We start from the raw sequence: 20,743 nt of genomic DNA on the forward strand, positions 1-20,743 counted from the left end.
CCTCTGCGATAACGCATTTAAGAAGGGGAAAATAGAAAAAGAGGAGAGAGAGAGAGACTGCGTAGTCTGGTCCCGAGCGGGGCTAAACTACAACATCAGGGTCCATAGATTCTCAGCTGTATCTGCTTTTCTGATTAGTACTCGCCTTAATATTTTAGAATCCTGATTCAGTACTTGCATTTATTTAAGAGTCTCTTGGCATAAAAAGTCCCGGGGCTGTTTTCTTTAGACATGCTATTCAAATATTGAGCAAAATGGTCGTGTCGCTGTGTGGTTAGTGTAGTGTGATGGGGAAGTGGTGACAAACTCTGCTGATACAAGCTGATAAAACATTATTTTCCATTTTCTAAGCTATTAATACCGGTCAGTATCAAAACTCGTATATAGAGACCAAAGCTTGCAGCTTTTGTCTTTTGCTGGTTGTAAGTAAAATGAAAATTGCGCGATTTGCCTACGTAGATAATCTTTGAAAGTAGATATTCTGGAGTGACTCTGCCTGTCAGATACTGTAATGGAAATACTAATATGTCGTATGAGTTTTATAAACTTAACATTAAATCAGGAGCTGATGTCTTTCTTTTAAATAAAATGCATTTTTTTTGGTTATTTGCTGCCATGTGGACCAAGGCACGCACTCACAAGATTCCTTGTATGGGTTGGAGAGCCTGGTTTACAAGGATGCCAAGCCTGGTGGGTATGCGTGGTTACAGTTTGCATATGCATGATGAGTATGCAGCTTACCTTTTTAAAAACAACGCCTCACCCTGCCAAAGCACCCAAATGTAGAAATGAGCAAACAATACTTTTTTTGGTAAGCATCCGCATATTGGTGGTTCTAGAAATAAGATTTTAATGACTGTGGTTTCAAGTGGAAACTTGCAATGCCTAGTCCTGCCTTAATTGAGTGGCTGTTCAAGAAGACGAAGAGACCATTTGGAAAGACTTCCATCAGCTATATTGAGCTCAAGAATGTTATAAAATGCTGACAACATGCTGCTGTAGTTTTAAGACGCTATCTTTGAGTTGTTTTGAGAGTAGAGGGTAATTCCCCTTATTTAACATGTCTAGGATTACGATACTGGAAGTTCAGGCTGTCTTGAAACCATGGATAGGCAAAATGGACTATAGCAGATTGAAGGCATTTAGCATGCTTTTCCCTGGTTTGCTTTGTGTGCGTTGCTCTCAAGTTAGGCAAGAAAACAGTTTCCACTGAAATTCAGAGGAACTGTTGTTATGTTGTACCTGCTGTATTTTTGTCTTCTTGAATCAGATTTTCAGAAATTTATTCTTAGCCAAAATTACTTAATGGGCTTCTACTTCTTCTACAAATTCCATAGGAAGTGAAGGAAGCTGTCTTGTTAAAATATCATTTATAGAGGATTACTGTTAAAAGGAACTACCTGAAAGAAAATGTGTTTTTCCATTTGGCATAGTTTTTCCTTTTTGTTGTTTGTAGGGTGATCACTACCTGCAAGACAGGTTGAAATCTTGTCAGGCACTTTCTCCTTTGTTTGAACAGGCATGCAAATTACACAAAAATAAAGTTGTTCACCAGAGTTAAATATACTGTTGCACTTCCTTCTTGCTTTAGTGGGATACACCCCTCTCTTCTGCAGCCTCTTAAAGTTAAGCACAGGCAGCCCTATTGCCTAGTTATTTTCCCCTGTATGCCCACAGAGGGGAAAGAAACAATGTAACTCACCAAACTGGTTTTCTTGAGAAATGTGGAAAAATATGAGCATTAAATTAATTCATGAAATGGTTGTGATTGTGTGGGTCATAATTTGTGTGTAAATAATATAATTTAATATCATATAAAGCTTTTAAAGAGTTGTCATTTTTGCGTGGCTTTTTTGCAGTTACTGATACCATTATTTCGGGTCACTTTCATACCATACTGTTGATTAGCATGAGAATAGTATTGAAAAGTGCTCTTTGGATTTCCACATACATCTCAAATATCTTACCTTGGAAATTATGCCCTTGCATGGTAGAAGTCTTTTCTGGATTTAAACTTCCATGGTTGTTCTTTTTCTCGCATGTGTATATTATTAACCATTCATTTATGACAATTACGCGTTTGCCTGGGGTCATTAAAGTGCATGCAATGCGCTTGTGAAGAAGATTAAGTATGTATTTGCTGAGAAGCCTGGTGATTATTTGTAACTCCTCAAACTCTTGAGACATTATGTAAGGAATCTATGGAGGTTGAATTAAATACCTTGACCTTACAGTTGACAGGATGATTAATTCAGTAGAAATTTGGATTCTTAATCTAAAGCTTTTACTGGCTGCTTAGTTGACTTGAGCTTTGAAAGTAAATTAGTTGTTTGCTTTTTTTTTTTTAAAAAAAAAAAAAAGCAAGGCTTCAGTTGCTTCCTTGTGAATTTAGGTATACATAAGGTTCTGTGCTATGAGAAGTAGCTGATTTGTTTCCTTAACAGATCTGAAATTGTTTAAAAGCTTTTAATGAGACCTTACTAAGGCATTCTGCTTTAAGACAAGCTAAACTTTCTTCGGTCTTTTCTACTGCTTTCTTACATTTCTGTTTTACTAACTTGAATTTTATCCTTTTCCCAAAAAATTGCTTGCACTGAAAAAGGACGTAAGCGTAAAAAGTATAAAAAGCATTTTAAGAGACCCTTTAAAGGTCATGATCACTCAAAAGGTGGGTAAAAGTTATGGCTTTTAACTTTTTTGAAGACTCTTTTTTTTTTTTTTTTTTTTTTTTTTTTTCTTACTGTCTGTTTGGATTAGTTTTTTCTTGTCTTGCATATACATCTACTAATATCTTTTTTTCTTTTGTTTGAAAGAGAGGGTATAAATTGGAAAGAGCTCTTTATTTTTTTTTTCTTTTTTGCTGTTATCAGTTCTCTGGATCCAATAAGACTGAAGAGAAACAAGGACTCTCTCTACTTGGATAGCTGTGCCTGTTTCTCCAACTTGAGCTATCTGTAGCATTTACAACAAAAATATGCACACTTGGTAGGCTGATTAGTGGCACTTCGCTGTGACTGGTGGAAAGACTGCGTGTAGAAGAGATATGCATTTGTCTAATTCCTGTAGTGTTCTAGTAAGAGCTGAGTAAAGTAAATCTGATACTATACTGACTATATGGCAGTAGAGAGTCCTTTTCAGCACGTTTCAGCTTCTCTTCTAAATAGCTAGCATAGTGTTACGACTGGTATTTTACTAGCAGTGAAACTGATGTTTTACCACAAGAGGATAATCGTTGTCCCTAAGAGCTAAACTGTGCAGGTCTTCAGGTCTCCTAGCATGTGACTAGGAATGGATTGCCATGTCCTGTGTGGTTGTGTTGTTACGTGTTTGATCTTGGAGGAGGCTGCAGCATAGAGTTGTAATTGGAGTGAAAAATTTGTGGGGACCCTAGATAAGGTTTGTAAGATATCAAACTTTTATTGCTGCTGGTAGCTGCATCTGGCTGGAAAAATGTTAGTGGGTTGCCTGCTTGCACTTGAAGGTCATGAAGCTTCAATAAGCACTTCTGCCTTTTTTTTTTTTTTTTTTTTTTTTTTTTTCCCCCTTAATCAATGTTGCGTTGGTTTCTGTTAATAGGGAGTGAGAGCTGTGAATAAGTTATTAATAGGAGGAAATGTGACTTGTGTGTAGAAGTGGTATAATGTTTTAGTTTCTTCTGAGTTCCTGACTGATTTTTTTTACTTGAAATCAAATGCTTTCTTCGCTAAAATAGTGTTATATTGCATTCAATGGCAAAGTAGTTTAATTTTTAATGGAATCTCCTGAACCTCTCTTAGAGCTTAAATAAAAAAAAAAATCCTAATTTTTATAGCAAGATGCACAAAGTTATATATCTGTGTTGCTCAGCAGCATGCACATTAAAAGTTACAAACAGTTAAAGTAAGCAGAGAGGTCAAATTGGGAGTGCAACCCTGAACTTACTCAACAGCTGTAGCCCTTGTTTCTCTCTACTTGGACAGCCACGACTGTTTCTTCAACTTGAGCCATCTGTAGCATTTCCAACAAAAGTGTGCAAGCTTGGTAGGCGGGTTAGTGGCATTCACGGGGATAGCCACTTTGTAAGGTGGACACTGAACAAAGCAAGGTAGCCTGTAAAGGTAGCTAGAGAGCAAGCAGCTCATCTAGCCATATTTTAGATAAAATGTTAAGATACTTGAGATAATATTTTTAGAGTTATGTCATTAAATAATGAGGGATTGTAAATATTCCCCCACGTGTACACTTGTCTTAGGTGCAATGCTGAATTGGTATGCAACTTGTGCTGCCTGATCTTGTTCAGCATAAGTTCGAGTATCACGACATGGCATAGCAAAGTCTGGTATGGACCCAGCTGAAATGGTCACAATGTAAGTCCAGCGTGGAAGAAATAGAATATTTCAGATTAACCGTTTGTTTTCACTTACGGTACCCAGCTTTTTAACGTTCTCGGGCGGTGTTGTATGAAAGGCTGTAGTGGACTGGTCTCTTGTCATGCAAGTATCATCTTCACCTGGTTATTCAAGAGTACTTTGTGCTAAATTATACCTATTTGCTTGTTGAAACTGCTATTTAATTGCTAAGGGACTCTCTTCAACAGAGCCTTTTACTTTTGAAGGAGTGGGGAGAAGTATATTAAACAAGAACTTGCTGCAAGCTAAGCTATTTTGACTGAAACTTAGACATAAATTTTCTTATGTTTGTGTTGTGCGTGCACAGCTAACATCATACCTTCAGAATATGGATGTACAGAAAAGGGAAAAAATGTAAACATGTAATCCCAATAAGTGAAAACTTAAGTGTTAAGTATTCACATTGGAGTAAACATTAAATGTAAATTAGTATAGCTGTTGGTGTGGTTAAACTCAAAATGCAATGACTACATTGAATGCTGACTATTTTAAAAAATTATTGTTTTAGACAAACCAAAGGAGGAGAAGAAAGATACTTTCTTAGAAAAGCTTGCAACTCAAGTTATAAAAAACGTGCAAGTCAAAATCACCGGCATTCATGTTAGATACGAAGATGATGTAAGTATCTGGAACATATTCTCATCATTTCAAATTGGCCTCCAGCGCAGTCATGACTGTCTAGTCCATAGAGAGAAACTGTTGTCTGCTACCTTGAAAAAGTTGGTGTGGTTGCTTCTCCACTTATTCAGATAAAGTACCCAAGATATGACTAAAAGGCAGAAATATTTGGGATATGTGAAATAGATATTCTCTCTTTTGCCTTGTCTGATGATGCCTTGCTCACTAAATGTGGATGGTGGCTGTTTGTCGTAGGCTAGTGTGTGCAGTTGATGTACAGAATTTTTCAGTGTCCTGGGTGAAGTCCCGAATGGCAGAAACTGGTGGGGTTACAGATGAGTCAGAAGGCAAATAGTTGAAAACACCTGATTAATAAATTAGAATGTTTGTATGAACTAAACTGATATTATTGTAGCCTGCTTCCAGCTTCCTAGGAAAACATTAAAGCATTTTGTGATGAGGTAATAGAATGTAAACCAAAAGTGTTGGATATAGAATATTTCTCAAATCTATTTCAGGACTATTTTTAGGGACACTAAATTTAAAAAGGTGGGAGGAATGGAAGTCATAAAATGATATAGCTGACTGAGATGTGGTACTCTGTAGTTCTTATTTCTTTTCTGTATGAGGACCTTTGAAGGTCCCTTCCAACCCTAACCATTCTATGATTCTATGATTTTAGAAACTGAAAGGAAATTTTCGGCTTGAATTGAAGCCCTAAGTCTTCAAATTACAGCCATATTAATTTTGGCCTAATTTAAGGGATTCCAAGAATGCTTCAGCTAGAATAAATAAGCAAAGAAAGATCCTAAAACAGCTCAGGTTTTCTGTCAACTTTAATTAAACTATACATCTCTGTTTGCAGTGAGAGAAATAAAGAGCTGTTAATTTTCTATTTTTGTAGGTCACGGATCCACAGTGCCCGATTTCCTTGGGAATGACATTGAGCGAGCTTAGTTTACTGGTAATGTGTGTGTGTGCATGGATGTTCTTATGTTTTCAATTTACTTGTCTTTGGAGTAGCAAAAAGGAAAAGTAGCGTATTAAGACAAAATAATGAAAGTATGGATGCAGCTGGAACCATGTAGGCCTAATAAATAAATTAGGGCAAACATTACATCATGATGATAAAGGATGTGGTGTTTTGCCAGGCCTTTTGAGAAATGGGGGGAGAAAATTTCAGCTAACTGTAGTTTTCTGTAGATGTTAGGGATTTTATGGGTAGGATAAGGAGTTGAAAATAAAAATAAACTGACAAATTTTATGTTGGATTTTGACTTGTGTGTATGCAGTCTAGAGGACCTGACTCCTGTAATTGAGTAGCACCAAAATGTTGTGTTCTCTGCTTGAATGTATAGGATAAAACAGAAAATGTGTTAAATAAGATGCACAGAATGACTTTTGTCACTTTGAACTTTTAGACAACAAATGAGAACTGGACACCTTCTATTCTGAATGAAGCCGCAAAGATAATATACAAGGTAATGTGTTTGGTTTTTTCCTACACAAGTGAAGAGAGCAACTGATCTTGGAGAGAAATAATCTGAGGTTCTAAATTAAAATTGGAAACATAGTTGGTTTTGCAAATTCTCCTGGTGGTTTTTTTTTTTTTTTTAGATTTTTCCATGTGTTTAAACAGAAGTAGAGCCAAAATAACTGGCTTTATGTAGGACATAACTTTCAGCTCTATGATCTAAATAATTTCCCTTAAATGCAAATGCTGATCCTCTCATTAAATGTATTATACAGCAAGTCTGCATGGTAATTATTATTTCAAATAGGTTGTCAAATTTTAATTTCCTGCTCTAGTTTGTAAGCCTAACATATTTAGGATTCTGGTAGGTAAGCAGTCTCTTCTCTCTGCCCCCCAACCCCGTGCTGAAAGTAGTATGCAAAGATCTAAGAGATTATAGGTACGATGTAAGAAGGTTTTAATAGTCCTGGCTTCTTTATTAGGCCAAATGTAGGTTTTGTGCACCTTCACCCCTGCAGTCCAGAGTTGTGTTTAATGGATGTGCATGAACTTGTGTGCTACAATAACTTGCTTTTTAGCAATACAATTTTTACTTAAAAGATAGTATTATAAGGTTAAATACATCACAATGCCAATGGTGGATTTGCTGTCTAGTCTGCTTTCTTTTGTTTTCTGTTTACACAAGCGGAAACCTGAGTTCATAGAATGGGTTGAATGCTGAGTATGGAATCTCAATATTTTCTTTCCTGCGCAGCTTTTGTGCCTGGACAGCCTCAGTGCTTATTGGAACGTACACAGCAAAATGTATTATCATGGCTCCCGTGAACAAATACTGGTAATGTAGAAGAAAATGGCTTAAACAGTACTATATTCTATAGCTGTTGTAGTATTCAAAACTAGACCATACTAATTTCCACCTCATTCTTCATACGTATGGCCAACTGTATTCTAATGCGAGGGTTGTATGTTGGTCCATTGCACCATTGATAGTTAATATTTTTTGTGAACTTTGTATGTTATCAACTTCTATATGTTTTAGAAATGATCAGAAACTGCATCTGTAAAATCATGTTCTATTGGCATATTTGCCTCGACTTCATGCTGCTTATGCAGTACTGTTTACTAAATATCTGAGCTACATGAGCTATTACATAGCTCCTGTAATGAAAAAAGGCAATGTTGAGATAGTAAATGAACATAGAATTAATAAAAATTCAGAATATTAGATTTTTGTGGGAATAGGAATCTGTGTCACTTGTTGTCCAGATGACCTAAGATGCAAGGCTGAAATTAAGCAATAGGGTGAAGCCAGGTAGAAGAACAAGATGTTATTAAAAAAAAAAAAAAAAAAAAAAAAGGGAGAGGGAGTAGGTTTTGCTTTTCAATAAACCAAAGCTTAGGTAGTTAGGTATCCATTGTGAGATCTAAACAAAAGAACAAAAAATTGCAGAGAGGCTAATGTGGTAGTTCTTTAAGATAACAACCCGTATTGTGCGAAGTAGCTGTGGGAAAATTTTGGAGAGCTTTAGTAGAATAAGTTATATGGATGGGTGAATGAGTATGCTATGCTTGGCAGATGCAAGAGGGTCAAGCTTTAAATGTGGAATGCACAATAGGACTGAATAATGAAGACTTGTGAAAATGAAGTTGGGTGGATCATAGTGAGGGTGGACTGTCCGTAAAAGATGATACTGGGAATACTTTTTTCCAATTTGATGAAGCTACCTCTGGTCACGTAGAGATTCGAGAAACAGGTGATGGTGCTGCAGTGCAGAAGACGAGAGGCAGCATGAGTGCAGCGAGGGTAAATCAAGACAGAACAAGAGGCAGATATCTTAAAATGGTAATTATAGGGAAAGAATAAAATCAAGTATGTGTGTGCAGGCTTCCTGGAGGCTATATCTAGTTTGATTAATTCATGTTTTGACTTGCTCTTAGCTAGATGAGAGTTGAATACTGCAACTTGTAGTATTGTAAGTGTGTGAAGTGCTTGTTTTGCTTTCATTTCATTGCTATTTTATCCCCTAAGTTTTACTTTCTCAGAAGAGGAACTGGGGACTTTGGCAGCATGAGTAGGGCAATTATATAGATATAAATTGCAGCTGAGGGCCCACATCGTCTTTCTGTACAACAGTGGAGGACTACCAAGTTGACAAAGCACTGTTACAAAGTTTATTTCAGATGGCCACTTCATTCATGTGGTTAAAAGAGCTACTTTTTAGGTAATGAGAAACAGTTAGTTATTCTAATGAGCTGTTGGGTAGTACATTACTGAGTATCGTAGGTTCTGAAAGTAAACTTTAGAATGGATTATGAAAACAAGTCACTTTGCTTGAAATAGTGGACATCTGATCACTGCTGTTAGTTTGTCTGAATCTTATTTCATTTTACTGTGGAGAAGGTACGATGTGCAGTGTATGCTGTCTGTATATCTGCATTCTATTTCTGGTGCTCTGAATAGGTGTTCCCGGTGCAAAATGGTACATTTTTGACCCATTATGTTTAGAAAGGTTATACAGGTGTTCTGTGTGTCCTTGTACAATACTACTTGTTTTGGTTTTTTCTTGTGTTCTCCTCTTTTGCAAGTATCTTTGTTCTTGTTTTATTCTCTTCTTAACAAAATATACACTTAACCCGGTGAGCTTGGTACCAGTATGGAAGGTTGAATCAAAACCGTGAAGTGTTTGAAACCAGCCAGTCATTTAATATTCTTTGAATCTTGTCTGTTACGTGAAACTTGAAACCCAAGTCACTTTATTTTTCTTCTGGTTCCCCTTGTACAGCACTGCTTATTGTCTCAAAATTGAGGTGTAAATTCACTGTATGTAGAAGATAGTATGAAGATATTGATTTCTGTTCCTATCTACAGTCTCTTACTTTGCTCTTTAAAGAGAACAAAGTTCTTTTAAGTTCTTTGTTCTTCAAATTTCCTCAGAGCACTTCACTTTGCCTTTTTATCTATCATAGCAGAAATGCATATGTATTTTTAATAATAGCCAAGTTACTTTAGCTATGGGAGTCTTCTGTGGATGTTTTCTTTGTGGTTTCTTGGTCTGAAGTGAAATGTAAACTCAGACCAGTATACAGTTGGAACTGACAGCAGTCTTAGTGCTTCAAAAGTGTCATTCCAGCACTGTTGGAAAGTTCCTTTGTGAATCAATCCTTGACATGCTTGTGGACAGATGGCTTTATGGGTTTGCCTGACACTGTCTCGGAGCTTAGATCTCAGTCCTTTTCAAGGAGACTTCAACTTACTATTGACTAAGCTGCAAGTGAAGATGCTGATATGGTTTTGTTGAATTTTAGTTTTATGTATCAGGAAGTACCACTTTCTATTCTGTCATCAAGCAAGTTTTTACTAGGTTCTTTATGAAAGAACTGGGAATTTTGCCATCCCTGACTGTAAAATGAAGTTGCCTGTTTGCAAAGCCTGTGGCATATCCTGCTTGTAAACTTTTGTTTGAGTGCTGAGGCAGGGTAATTCCAGTGTGGCAAATAATACCTGATATTCTGACTACATGTTAACTTAAAGCATCTCACCACTTGCAGTTTTTCCGATTCTTGAAATCCTTAGCAATTTTGATGCTGTACACTAGTATCATTTTGCATACTTAACAACTCTGTTATTTGGGGTTTTTTTTTGTGTCTTTTGACTGTTTGGTGACTTCTGTTAGTTTAAATTTGTCGATTGTGATTAGTCATCTTTGTGCCCTTGTTCCTAAAGGGGAAGAAAGGAAGAGCAGGAATAAGCTCAGACCACATCTGAGAAGAATTGAAGCAGCACAGGGAAAGAATGGAGTTCAACATGGGCATAAAATTACTTGCCTAAATCTTATCTCTCACTTGTTAAGTCCTCTTTGCTTCAGAATTTTAAAACCAATACAGGAACTGAACAAATAGCAAATAACATGTCTTGTTTAGTTACATTATCTGTATTAAATACCCGAATACATTTTATATGTAATTTTTAGTGTAGTTTGTTTCCTGGAAAACTAGGTCTTCCATCCAGACAGGCTGGTTTTGTCTTAATTTTAAGTGTCATTATCAGGAAATCAGATTTATCATAGCAGCTAATTGGTCTGTGTTGCAGTAAAAATAAGTAGTCTTTTGCAATCTGTTACTTTCATACAACAGTATTCATAATTAAATAACATGAGTATACAACTGGTGGTGAAATTAGCTGTTTTCTCCTTAATCTCATTGATATTTAGCTTTTATTAATATAGATCAGCAGTCAGGGAATAAGTTGAAATACAACTGTTCTAATGAGAAAGAGTACCTTTTATAAAATACAAACCAGTTTTTAAATAAAGAACTGGGAAAGTATAAGGTTGAAGAAATTCGTAGTTACAAAATATTTTCCTTGTGAAAACTCTTACTATTGCTAGTCTTTATAAAATATAATGGGTACAGGCACTTCATCTGCCCTCGTGTAATAGCGAATAGGTACATCTTGCTAAGAGCAGGCCTCCTGCTTTAACTGGTTGTGCTATTGCAACTCTAAACTAGATAAAACCTTTGGGCATTCTCACAAAATTGCTGAGGAATTATAGCATTAGACAGACCTCATTTTAAATTAAGACTCTGTTCTAGCGTGGTATTTCTCTGGCTGTTCTGTTATTTTCCTAACTTCTTTCTGTCTTGTACCTGCAGAATACCAGAAGGCTCAAGTGGCCTCCTTATGTGCTAAAAATAAGGAAGAATAGAATGTGAATAGATACTCCTGGTACCTTAAAGGAGTTTAAAACAAATGCTTCATCTGTTATGCTACATATTTGAGTGTACCTGTGAGCTCTATGTTTCTAAATTAACATGCGTTAGTTGTTATTGCAAGATTTAGAGAGAAGTTAAATAAAAACTGTACTAACCTTCCACTTGATATGAGAAACTTAAAATTCTTTTTAATCTGGTGTATTTAAAACCTTTACTCTTAAGTACTTGCGCTATATTAGCTTTCCTATTTTAGGGGGAAGAGGCTCTTGTGAAATACATGAGAACTTAAGTTGGTCTACTCAAAGCATAGAGAATGGTAAACAAGTAATGCTTTTCAGCAATTGCTACAGTATCATATTCCTTTACAGGATCAGCTGAAAAGAGGAATTCCATCTAGTGGTAACCAGCCTCAAGACTACCAGTATAGTAAGTAAGCAAGGAATGAGTGAGTGTAAACTGTTCTGTGTGTGTTAGTGTTCTGTGTGTGTAGCCTGAGCTGGTCACACAGGCATGCCCATACCAACTTAATTTTACAAAAAACTAAACATAAGAGAGGTGTTAGAGCTTGTATGCTTTTTTGACTACTGCTGGGCTGTCTTAATTTTTGGTAAGAATTGCATCCTGATTCTGTGGGTCTTGAGCATACATATTGTTAATACAAGGTGGTTGGTGTATCAGGCGGTGGAAAGAAGTACTTGAAGATCATTTCTCATACTTTAATAGTAAGCATAAAATTAGTCTGAATTTTTTTCTCTTTAAGTTTTTAGACCAGTATCAGCCTCTGCAAGATTGTATATCAACCCATATGCAGAAGTAGAACTAAAAACTCCCAAACTTGATTGTAATGTAGAAGTACAGAGAATTGTCATTGAATTCACTAAGCCACAGGTAGGTTGGCTTGGTATCCATTGTCACTGATTTCAGAGTTTGTGATGAATTGTAGAAGTTGCTTTTTTTTTTTTTTTTTTTTTTTAATTGGAGAACATTGTTCTTTGGGATTTTTCTGTTTGTATGCAAGTAGAATGTCTAAACTGTTCAGCTGTAACTGTGGGAAAAGTGTAGGATCATTTTCCCTTTGTGTGTCACTTCCTGGTGCTAGATCCTGACATTCTGACCTTGTTGTCTGTGCACCCTGTGGGGACCATCTGATCTGTATTCAGCCCTTCCAATAGCATTCCTTTCATGTAGAGAATGGAGTCATTCTTGGGAGTAGCCCTTACCTTATACAACGGTAAGCCAACGTTATAACTGCAGAGATGCCAAGATACAAGCGAGGGTGGGAATGAATGGAGTACGCTGGCTTCGGCAACAAAGCCTGCTGAAGTGTCAAAGAACTCATTTTGATAGCTCCACAGCAATGTTAGTGTTTTCATTTATTCAGTGATAATTTGTGGTTAGTTTGCTTGATAGCTTTTTAGCCCTTATTGATGTCAGAGTGTAATCTGAGTTCAGAGCGGTACCCATAAGATTAACTAATGCAAAGGCTGTTCTAAAATTGGGGAAACTGTGTTGACAAATAAAGAGAATACAATAGTTTTGAGAAAGCCTGAGACTTCATGCTGAGCAGGCTAACAGAAATACAATTTGTTTTTGATTTTCAAGGAAACCATGACATGGTGGTGTCCTTTGAGAGCAATGGGTCTAGATGGTCCAGTTTAACATACTAATGAAAGTTCATGGGCTTAAAATCCTATGTAGTTTGGGGAATGCTGAAGACCATAGCGTGCTTATACTTTAAACACTGCATGCAACAAAATCTGAACCTCTGCTAAGAAACTTGTTTTTCTGTGTTTAGTACCTCAGCATGATAGACCTTCTGGAGTCCGTAGATTACATGGTTCGCAACGCACCATACAGAAGATTTAGGCCAAATGTATCTCTCCATAAAAATGCCAGACAATGGTAAGCTGTGTACATTCATGCATTCTTTGAGAGATGCTGGAGTTTTCTCCAGTCTCTTCATTCTCCTTTGTGGTGAAATGTAGTTTTAAAACTAGATCACGTATATCATTAGGACTTTCACAGAGCTTTGCTTAGCCAAGTAAAAAAGGCTTGCAGAAGAGAACGTGTGATGAAAATCTAACTTGCAATGCTAACCCTGGTCCCCAAGATCTCTGAAAAAAATGCCGATGCTCTCTCTAGAGGTTAGAATATAATTTTAGGAGGACTGAGAAAAAAGTTAGCAAATGTGTTAGAAGGGAAACATATACATCAACCGTAATTTTTAGTTCTTAATGTTTTGACCTGATAGATGCTTTTGTGGATTTTTTTCTAAGTGCTAACTGATACTGATTATCAAAATGCTTAAGCGTGCTTAGTACTCTTACAGCCCAAATTTGCAAACACGCAGAAGGCGATAGAGAATGTAGATTTATAATTTTTCAGGCATTAAATATAAACCCTCAGTCCATTTCTCAGAAGTGATATTGAAACCATTAAAATTTTTACAAACGAAGTTGCTCAAATAACAAGTGGTAAACAAAGTGTTTGCATATTAATAAACTGCCTCTGCAACTTTTAAGTTCTAATGCGCAAATGAAAAGGCAAGTTGCTCACAAGTGTGGAATTATTGTAGGTGGAAATATGCAGGTAACAGTGTTCTTGAAGTTCACATCAAAAGACATACTCGTATGTGGTCATGGAGTAACATAAAACAACATAGGCAGCTTCTGAAGAGTTACAAAAGTATGTACAAGAACAAGTTGACACAGAGTAAACTGTCAGAAGAAACACAGAGGCAAATTCAGGTATGTGTTTTTACTCTTTGGAGAAAGTATGTTTTGGTCCCTTTATTAAATAGTTATTTAAATATACATGGAAGTCAAGATTGATGGTTTCACGAGAGCAGAAGAGTTCTGTGGAAATACTGTTTTAATCTGAAGTTCAGTGTAACCTGTTGTGGAGATAAACAAAACGCTAGTGAAGTGACATTTAAATAAACCCTTCTTCGTTGTGAATTGATGAATTTTGATGCACTTAAGGATGTGCAAGATTAATCTATTGAAAAAAATAGACTACCTGGCATCAGGTTTTAGCTTCTAGTGAACTTCTGCAGGAGGTATACCTTTGAAAGAAAGGAGCAAATCTAGAAAGAAAATGTAGTGTAAATATGAAGGAGCTGGTAGAGAATTTGTAGTGGTGAGCCTTTCCGTGTTTTAAAATCAAATTATTTCTTCATACACTTTTACAGGACCTAGAAAGCAAGCTTGATGTCTTCAATATAATCTTAGCAAGACAACAAGCACAAGTTGAGGTAAGAATGTTCAGTAATATTGTAACACTTCAAATAGGATAGTTTTATCATGATAGTATCTTGAAAAAAAATTTGTGCAGGTGAGTATGATAGATGGGGAGGTGGGAAGGCAAGTTTCCTATCCATTCAGAACAAGAGTAAATCCATTTCCTAACTAGAAACCAGTTCGAAAAAGCTACCAGCGTGTGCGCACAGTTTTATTGCTACCCACTTTGTACCATTCAGGCAATTATCTAAGGGTGATGATTTAATGATTCTTTTCTTCCTGTGACACTTGTTATTTCAAGATGGGTTCTGCAGCTGTTCAAGATCAAACACGTACAGATGTTTGCCTCCTATCTCCACCTTTAGATTCTCTCGTTTTAGGGACAGCCAATCTAATTAATAAACAAATCTAAGAGAATTGTTAAAAGGTAGATGGAGTCTCAAGCTGCGTTTTATTTTGGAAATTATTTGTGACACTTAACAAGGAGTTGCATGTTATAACATTACAAAAAGTGTTGTATCTGTGGTTAAGATAAAAACCACCTAGCACACTGAGTGCAAGCTCAGAATAGTCATCTTGTGAGAAGCATGCTACTGGTAGCTATTTTCCTAAAATGAAAATGAACATCTGTAGCTGCATCATGTAATTATTGTTCATGCCAATGTAGCCTCAGTGTTTATCTACACATCCAAAATGTGTGTGAAGTGAAGATGAAAAAACAATAATTATGTTATTTTATTTTTGAGATGTTTATGGTCAGACCTTGATTTTTAAAATGCAAAGTGAAAGCCTGAGTACAAATTATATAATTATATTATATAATTATATAATTATTAATATAATTGCTTCTTTGTATCCTGTTAAATATTCTTTCTCATGTGACTCCTGCCTCTTTGTAGTCTAAACGCTAGTAAAATGTGTAGAGAAAGGCTGTCCAAAGTAACACATACTTGTTCCCTCCTGCATGCTCCCTACTCCCATCCTCTTTTTGCTTCTGTCTGGCGAGTCAAAGTGCTCTTAATACCTTGTGGGATGGTGTTGCTGTCTGTCAGTTAAATGTCTGTTCAACATGCATACATACGTACATTATTTACAGAAAAATATAATTTATAGTAATCCTATTTATTACGTCTGGTTCATAGACAATAAGATCAGGACAAAAACTACTCAAGAAGAAAACCACTGAAGCAGAAAAAAAAAGTGGAGGATGGTTTAGTGGCTTCTGGGGTAAAAGAGAATCTAGGAAAAAGGAAGATGAAGAATCACCTGTTCCTGAAAGTAGGTGTTGACTCTAAAGTCTGTAGAAAAGTTAGTGCATTAAGTTTTTATATACATCAAGAAGTTGTAGTATGTTTTGCGTCCTACTATGCATGAGAGTATGGCATAAACAGCGCAATGCAGTATTGATCCATTTTTATAGTTTTATTTACTGTTTACTGAATTTTGAGTTGGCAAATAAGGTGTACTTCTGAAATGGCCGTAAGCATTTCAAACTTCGGTAAGGAGAAGTGTCAAGCTTACAGCTGGCATTTAATAGACAACAAATGGAATGCTGTATTCTGGTGATTTTGCTGTCTGGATCATAGATGTGTTCTAACAGTACTCCTCAAAGCTATTTTACTTGTTAGAAATTTTGGGTGCTCTTGTAGTATAAAATATATAGATTTCTGTGCTGTCTGTAACGCCATATATAAAGACAGCTTCTGTGCAAATTATTTTACGATCAGGAACTTAGTGCAATACGAAGGAACAAAGAAAATAAGGTTAATATGTCAGCAGAACTTAAGTATGGTAAAAAACAAATGGGAGGAAAAATGCTTATTGTTACTAATTAAAGTGCAAGTTTCTGTGGGTTTTTGATTTTTAGCTATTGATGAACTAATGACACCAGAAGAGAAAGCTAAGCTTTTTACTGCTATTGGGTATAGCGACAGCTGCCATCACCTTTCCTTACCAAAGCAGGTAAGCAACTTCTTATGGGGATGGTTTAAAAACAAAGTCAAAACAATTAACAAAATGAACCAAACAAAAAAAACCTTTCAGAGGCATGTTAGCCTTAAGATAAGCAGTAGAATGTGTGTCAGTGTAAGTCAAGCCTATATTGAATGTATAAAGAAAATTAAAAAAAATTATTAAAACCCCACGAAGAATAGCTAGTGTTTTCTTTGATGTTCTTCTGCCTTGTGCACAACCCTAATATGGAGTGATTTAGAAGTAACAGAACGTGAATGATAGATACCTATCTGCAACAAGTTCACTTGTATGAACTTGTGTTCCTGTCAACTTGAAAAGAGCAGAGTAGCAGCAAGCATCTCTTACCAAGAAAGAAGAGACACAACCGGGACAGTACCCAGTACTGGTGCTTTTTTTATCCTTTCTGTTTCACGTGTTCCTTGCTTCCATTTTTAATTTGGACAAATGAAGTGTAAAGGTGTTTTCATCTCTCTCAGTACCCTGAAGAAAGGTGCAGGCTTCACATTCCGGTAGGAATTACTACTTGATTCTTCCTAAGTTGCTGATTGACAGAGTCATAAAACTGTACCTGTGTCAGGAAGCCAAAACTCTTTCTTGACAAGGTTGAGGCATGACATTTAGCAGCAAGAACAACAAAAGCATATATGCGCAATGTCTTCTAAAATGTGGTTATTTGGGATTATGATAATTTTGTTTGTTAATCTTGCTAGCTCTCTACTGAGTATAGTCTAGCTACGCTTGCTTTCGTGGTTTAAAAAACCTTCCCTGAATCCTGAAAAGAGATACAGACTATATTTGCTCTGCATTTGTTGAAATATACTCTCAGATCAGAAAATAAAGACTCTCTACTTTGCTTCCTGTATAGGGATATGTTTCTTACCTTAGTCGACTGGATGAGCTTTAAATACCATGTTTCGTTAGATTAGTTTGAATTAGGAGTTCTGAAAAAATTATTCATATCAAGATGACTAATTTCCATTTTCTCTGTCCTTCTCACTAGTATGTTGCCCATGTTGTGACACTGAAGCTGTTAAGCACTTCTCTTACAATTAAAGAAGACAAGAATGTGGCAGAAACTCTTAAAGTACAGATAATTGATCTGAGTACCAAAATATCACAGCGCCCAGGAGCACAAGCCATTAAGTAATTGGATTGGTATTTTCTTTTTGTAGAAACATCATCTTCCCTCTGCCCCAACTTTTTACATCTTTTCTTGCTTGGTTGGGTAGTGCATTATGTTGTATATTGACTCTTAAATCTATGGACATTCTACAGTTGTGCTCTGTTGAAAAGTTACGGTCACATAATTTGGTGAATAACATAGAATGGGATGAAGGAAGGAATACTGTTTGTTAATCTTCATAAGCAGTATTAAGCTCTTTCTTGAATCCAAATGTTGAAGTTCTGAATATTACTTTTGAGAAGTGATAGCTAAGCAGTGTGAAATGGTCTAGCTAACACACTCCAGCCAAGCTACTGATGTATTGCTTACTTCCTGTAGAAAGCAAAAACGACATCTCTGTGTTGTGGGTACAAGATTAACCAGCATGTAGGAAACTGAGTCGGTCCTGTGTTTTAAGAGAGGGCACACTAGAACTATTGAACACAAATTATTGCGTTATACAGTCAATGAATTAAGGTTTTCAGTGTCTGGAAAATTAGTCTGTGCACTTTTCAGCTTTCTTTTGCAGTTTCTTCATCTTCTGACTTTATGCATAAGATCATCAGCTCACATGCAAACTCTTGAAATATTTTTGCTAAAACCAGTTTTGGTGAATACTAAAGGTGCATCCTGAATGTTGCACAAAATAAAAAGAACTTGAAAATATTTTATATAAACGTGTGCCATATAATTTATTTGGCAAAACTGAAACAGCAGAACAGATTTTTTTTTTCTTGATTTTAAGTTTCTGGAAAAATGTAATTAGGTTATCTCGATGGAGCCAGGCTTGTGACACTGATTATGACCAAACTGTGTTGACCGCAAAAGTTGGAGATTTCAATGGTGGAGACTTAGGACCCAAAAATCAGTTTCATGTCCAATAGATACTTTTAAGGAAGAACAGATTTTATGTGGTTTGATGGCGTTCGTATGGCTTTCTGTCAGAGGCATTTTTCTGCTGACTGCACTTAACACTATTGTCGGGGAAGCTGTCCATGAAGAGTACCGATTTGCACCAAAACAAGTCTCACCGATTTTGAATCGATATGTAATAGTTCACATTCTTACTCTTTTTCTCCTGTAGTACAAATTCTGCCTTTCTCTTCTCTTACAACTCATTCTCTTAATAAACCTAGGCTGCAAGTTATATATACTCGTGTATTGCTGTGAACAACTTGCCTCCTATTTATTTTTCCAATTTAATAATGTAACAATTTTTTAACCATATGGTGTGTTAGTCCTGTGAAGCTAGTCATGTTTGGCTTTATCAAAGGCTTTCTCATCTTGCTTGTCTTTCCTAGACGGAACTGTGTTCTGTATTCTAATTAAGTATATCTAACTATTCATCTTTAGGGTTGAAGCAAAGCTTGAAAACTGGTATGTTACGGGCCTGAGACAAGAAAACGTTGTACCATCTCTTGTGGCTTCCATAGGGGATAGCAAGTCTTCTCTACTTAAGATAGAGTTCAATATTAACCCAGAGGATAGTACTGCTGACCAGAGTCTTACTATTGAATCACAGCCTGTGGAAATAAAATATGATGCAGTGAGTAGTAACCAAAACTCTTACCTCTTTTTCTCATTCTCCATTCTCTGCCATTATTCTCTTTGCTTTGTCAAGATCTGTTTTTGAGTTTTTACCAAGTGACTTCTGTGTGTCTTGATTATTCTTGTCTTTTTTTTTTTTTTTTTTTTTTAGAGAACAATAAATGCAATGGTAGAATTCTTTGAAACAAGTAAGGGGATAGATCTTGAACGATTAACATCAGCCACGTTAATGAAGCTGGAAGAAATAAAGGAAAGAACTGCTACAGGTAAGATAATAACAAATCTCACCTGAGGTGAACCCTTGAATGCCTTAAAATGTTTCAATATGGTTTTCTAGCCACTTGGCTTATGTTTTGATTGCTGGCCAAGTAGTATGATTGGGTTTTTTCCTTGAGTTTTTGACTTGAAGGATTAGTGGATGTTTTGTGATGAGAAGCATTGAGTTTAGTGAGAGATCAGTAGAATGCTACAACAATAAGTCTTTACTCAAGATGCATTATTGTTGACATAGATAGCATCTCTTCATATGTGGACTGGCATAAATGATTCACTTGTGAATAGCATTTCAACTTTGATGTCTCTTCCTTTTTTATTTAAGGGTTAGTTCATATTATTGAAATGCGGAAAGTCCTCGACTTGAAGATCAATCTGAAACCTTCCTACCTTGTGGTTCCACAGACAGGTTTCTACCATGAAAAATCAGATTTGCTGATTTTGGACTTTGGTACATTTCAGGTAAATAAATGACCTCTCTTATAAGCTCAGAGGAAGAGGATACTCTTTTCTCTCAACATAGCTGTCATCTGAAACAATCTTGTTTTCAGAAGGCAAAGATTGTAATCTGTGTGAATGTATTTATCTTTCTATATTTCTTACCAAATAAATTTGAGTCAGCAATTTGATTCATTTCAGAGCTGTTGTCTTTGACATACTTGTACTAGTTAATTTTCCCAGAAAACATTTTCAGTTTGTAATCATGATTGTAATAGCTTATAATTTAATGTCTTTCATTTCTTCAACAAAACACGTGAACTTTTGTTTCCTTTTTTGTGAAATGATAGCCTATTATTAATAAAAGAATATAATTTTTCTCTTGGAGTTTGAAAGTTAATTCCCTTGTTCATGTAAAGTTTAAATATTACAATAATTTAACTTGCTTTTAGCTGACTGATGAAATATTTATTTTAGCTGTATTCCAGCAGTAAACTTGTAGTCTAAGAAGAAAAATTTTGTATAACTTGAATTAAGTGGATTGATAGAAGTAACAAAAAAATACTATTTATTTTTGATAACTGAAACAAATTAAGATCTCTTAGAGTCCAAGTGTCAATCATAAACTCCTGTAAACCATCTTTTTCATCTTCGCTAGAATTGATAGCATATGTATAAGTTTGAGATTTAATTTTATCTTATCTTTTTTGTGTTTAGCTTAACAGCATAAATCAAGGCAGTAGTCAAGCTCCTAGTTTTTCATCTTTAGAGGAGATTATGGACAAAGCTTATGACAAGTTTGATGTGGAAATAAAAAATGTGCAACTTCTTTTTGGAAGAACAGGTAACAAAACAACATTTTTTGCTGTTTGTTCAAAAGACTGATGAAGGCTACCTCCTGTAATAAATAAATATG

General features: G+C 35.9%; 1 protein-coding gene across 7 annotated transcripts in view; it reads left to right on the plus strand.

Moving 5' to 3' along the window:
* Positions 1-20,743, plus strand: part of VPS13C (vacuolar protein sorting 13 homolog C) — a 95,905-nt gene that overhangs the window by 7,233 nt on the left and 67,929 nt on the right. For 4 of the 7 annotated variants that reach the window (XR_015259951.1, XM_086757697.1, XM_086757700.1 and 1 more), the window contains exons 6-22: positions 628-690; positions 4,897-5,006; positions 5,911-5,970; positions 6,428-6,487; positions 7,235-7,315; positions 11,562-11,619; positions 11,954-12,081; positions 12,989-13,095; positions 13,769-13,940; positions 14,384-14,446; positions 15,575-15,710; positions 16,300-16,394; positions 17,407-17,549; positions 18,922-19,114; positions 19,268-19,382; positions 19,715-19,851; positions 20,545-20,671. Coding sequence is in view for 6 of the 7 variants with exons in the window: in XM_086757697.1 (XP_086613823.1) it covers positions 628-690; positions 4,897-5,006; positions 5,911-5,970; positions 6,428-6,487; positions 7,235-7,315; positions 11,562-11,619; positions 11,954-12,081; positions 12,989-13,095; positions 13,769-13,940; positions 14,384-14,446; positions 15,575-15,710; positions 16,300-16,394; positions 17,407-17,549; positions 18,922-19,114; positions 19,268-19,382; positions 19,715-19,851; positions 20,545-20,671 (1,848 nt within the window). In the remaining variant the exon portion in view is untranslated. Of the gene's footprint in view, positions 1-627; positions 691-2,602; positions 2,669-4,229; positions 4,347-4,896; positions 5,007-5,910; positions 5,971-6,427; positions 6,488-7,234; positions 7,316-11,561; positions 11,620-11,953; positions 12,082-12,988; positions 13,096-13,768; positions 13,941-14,383; positions 14,447-15,574; positions 15,711-16,299; positions 16,395-17,406; positions 17,550-18,921; positions 19,115-19,267; positions 19,383-19,714; positions 19,852-20,544; positions 20,672-20,743 lie in introns of those variants that run through there. The other 3 variants (XM_086757703.1, XM_086757699.1, XM_086757698.1) reach the window with 3 other exon arrangements.

This window comes from Chlamydotis macqueenii, chromosome 12 (assembly GCF_036417535.1).
Source record: "Chlamydotis macqueenii isolate bChlMac1 chromosome 12, bChlMac1.mat, whole genome shotgun sequence".
Taxonomy (NCBI): domain Eukaryota; kingdom Metazoa; phylum Chordata; class Aves; order Otidiformes; family Otididae; genus Chlamydotis; species Chlamydotis macqueenii.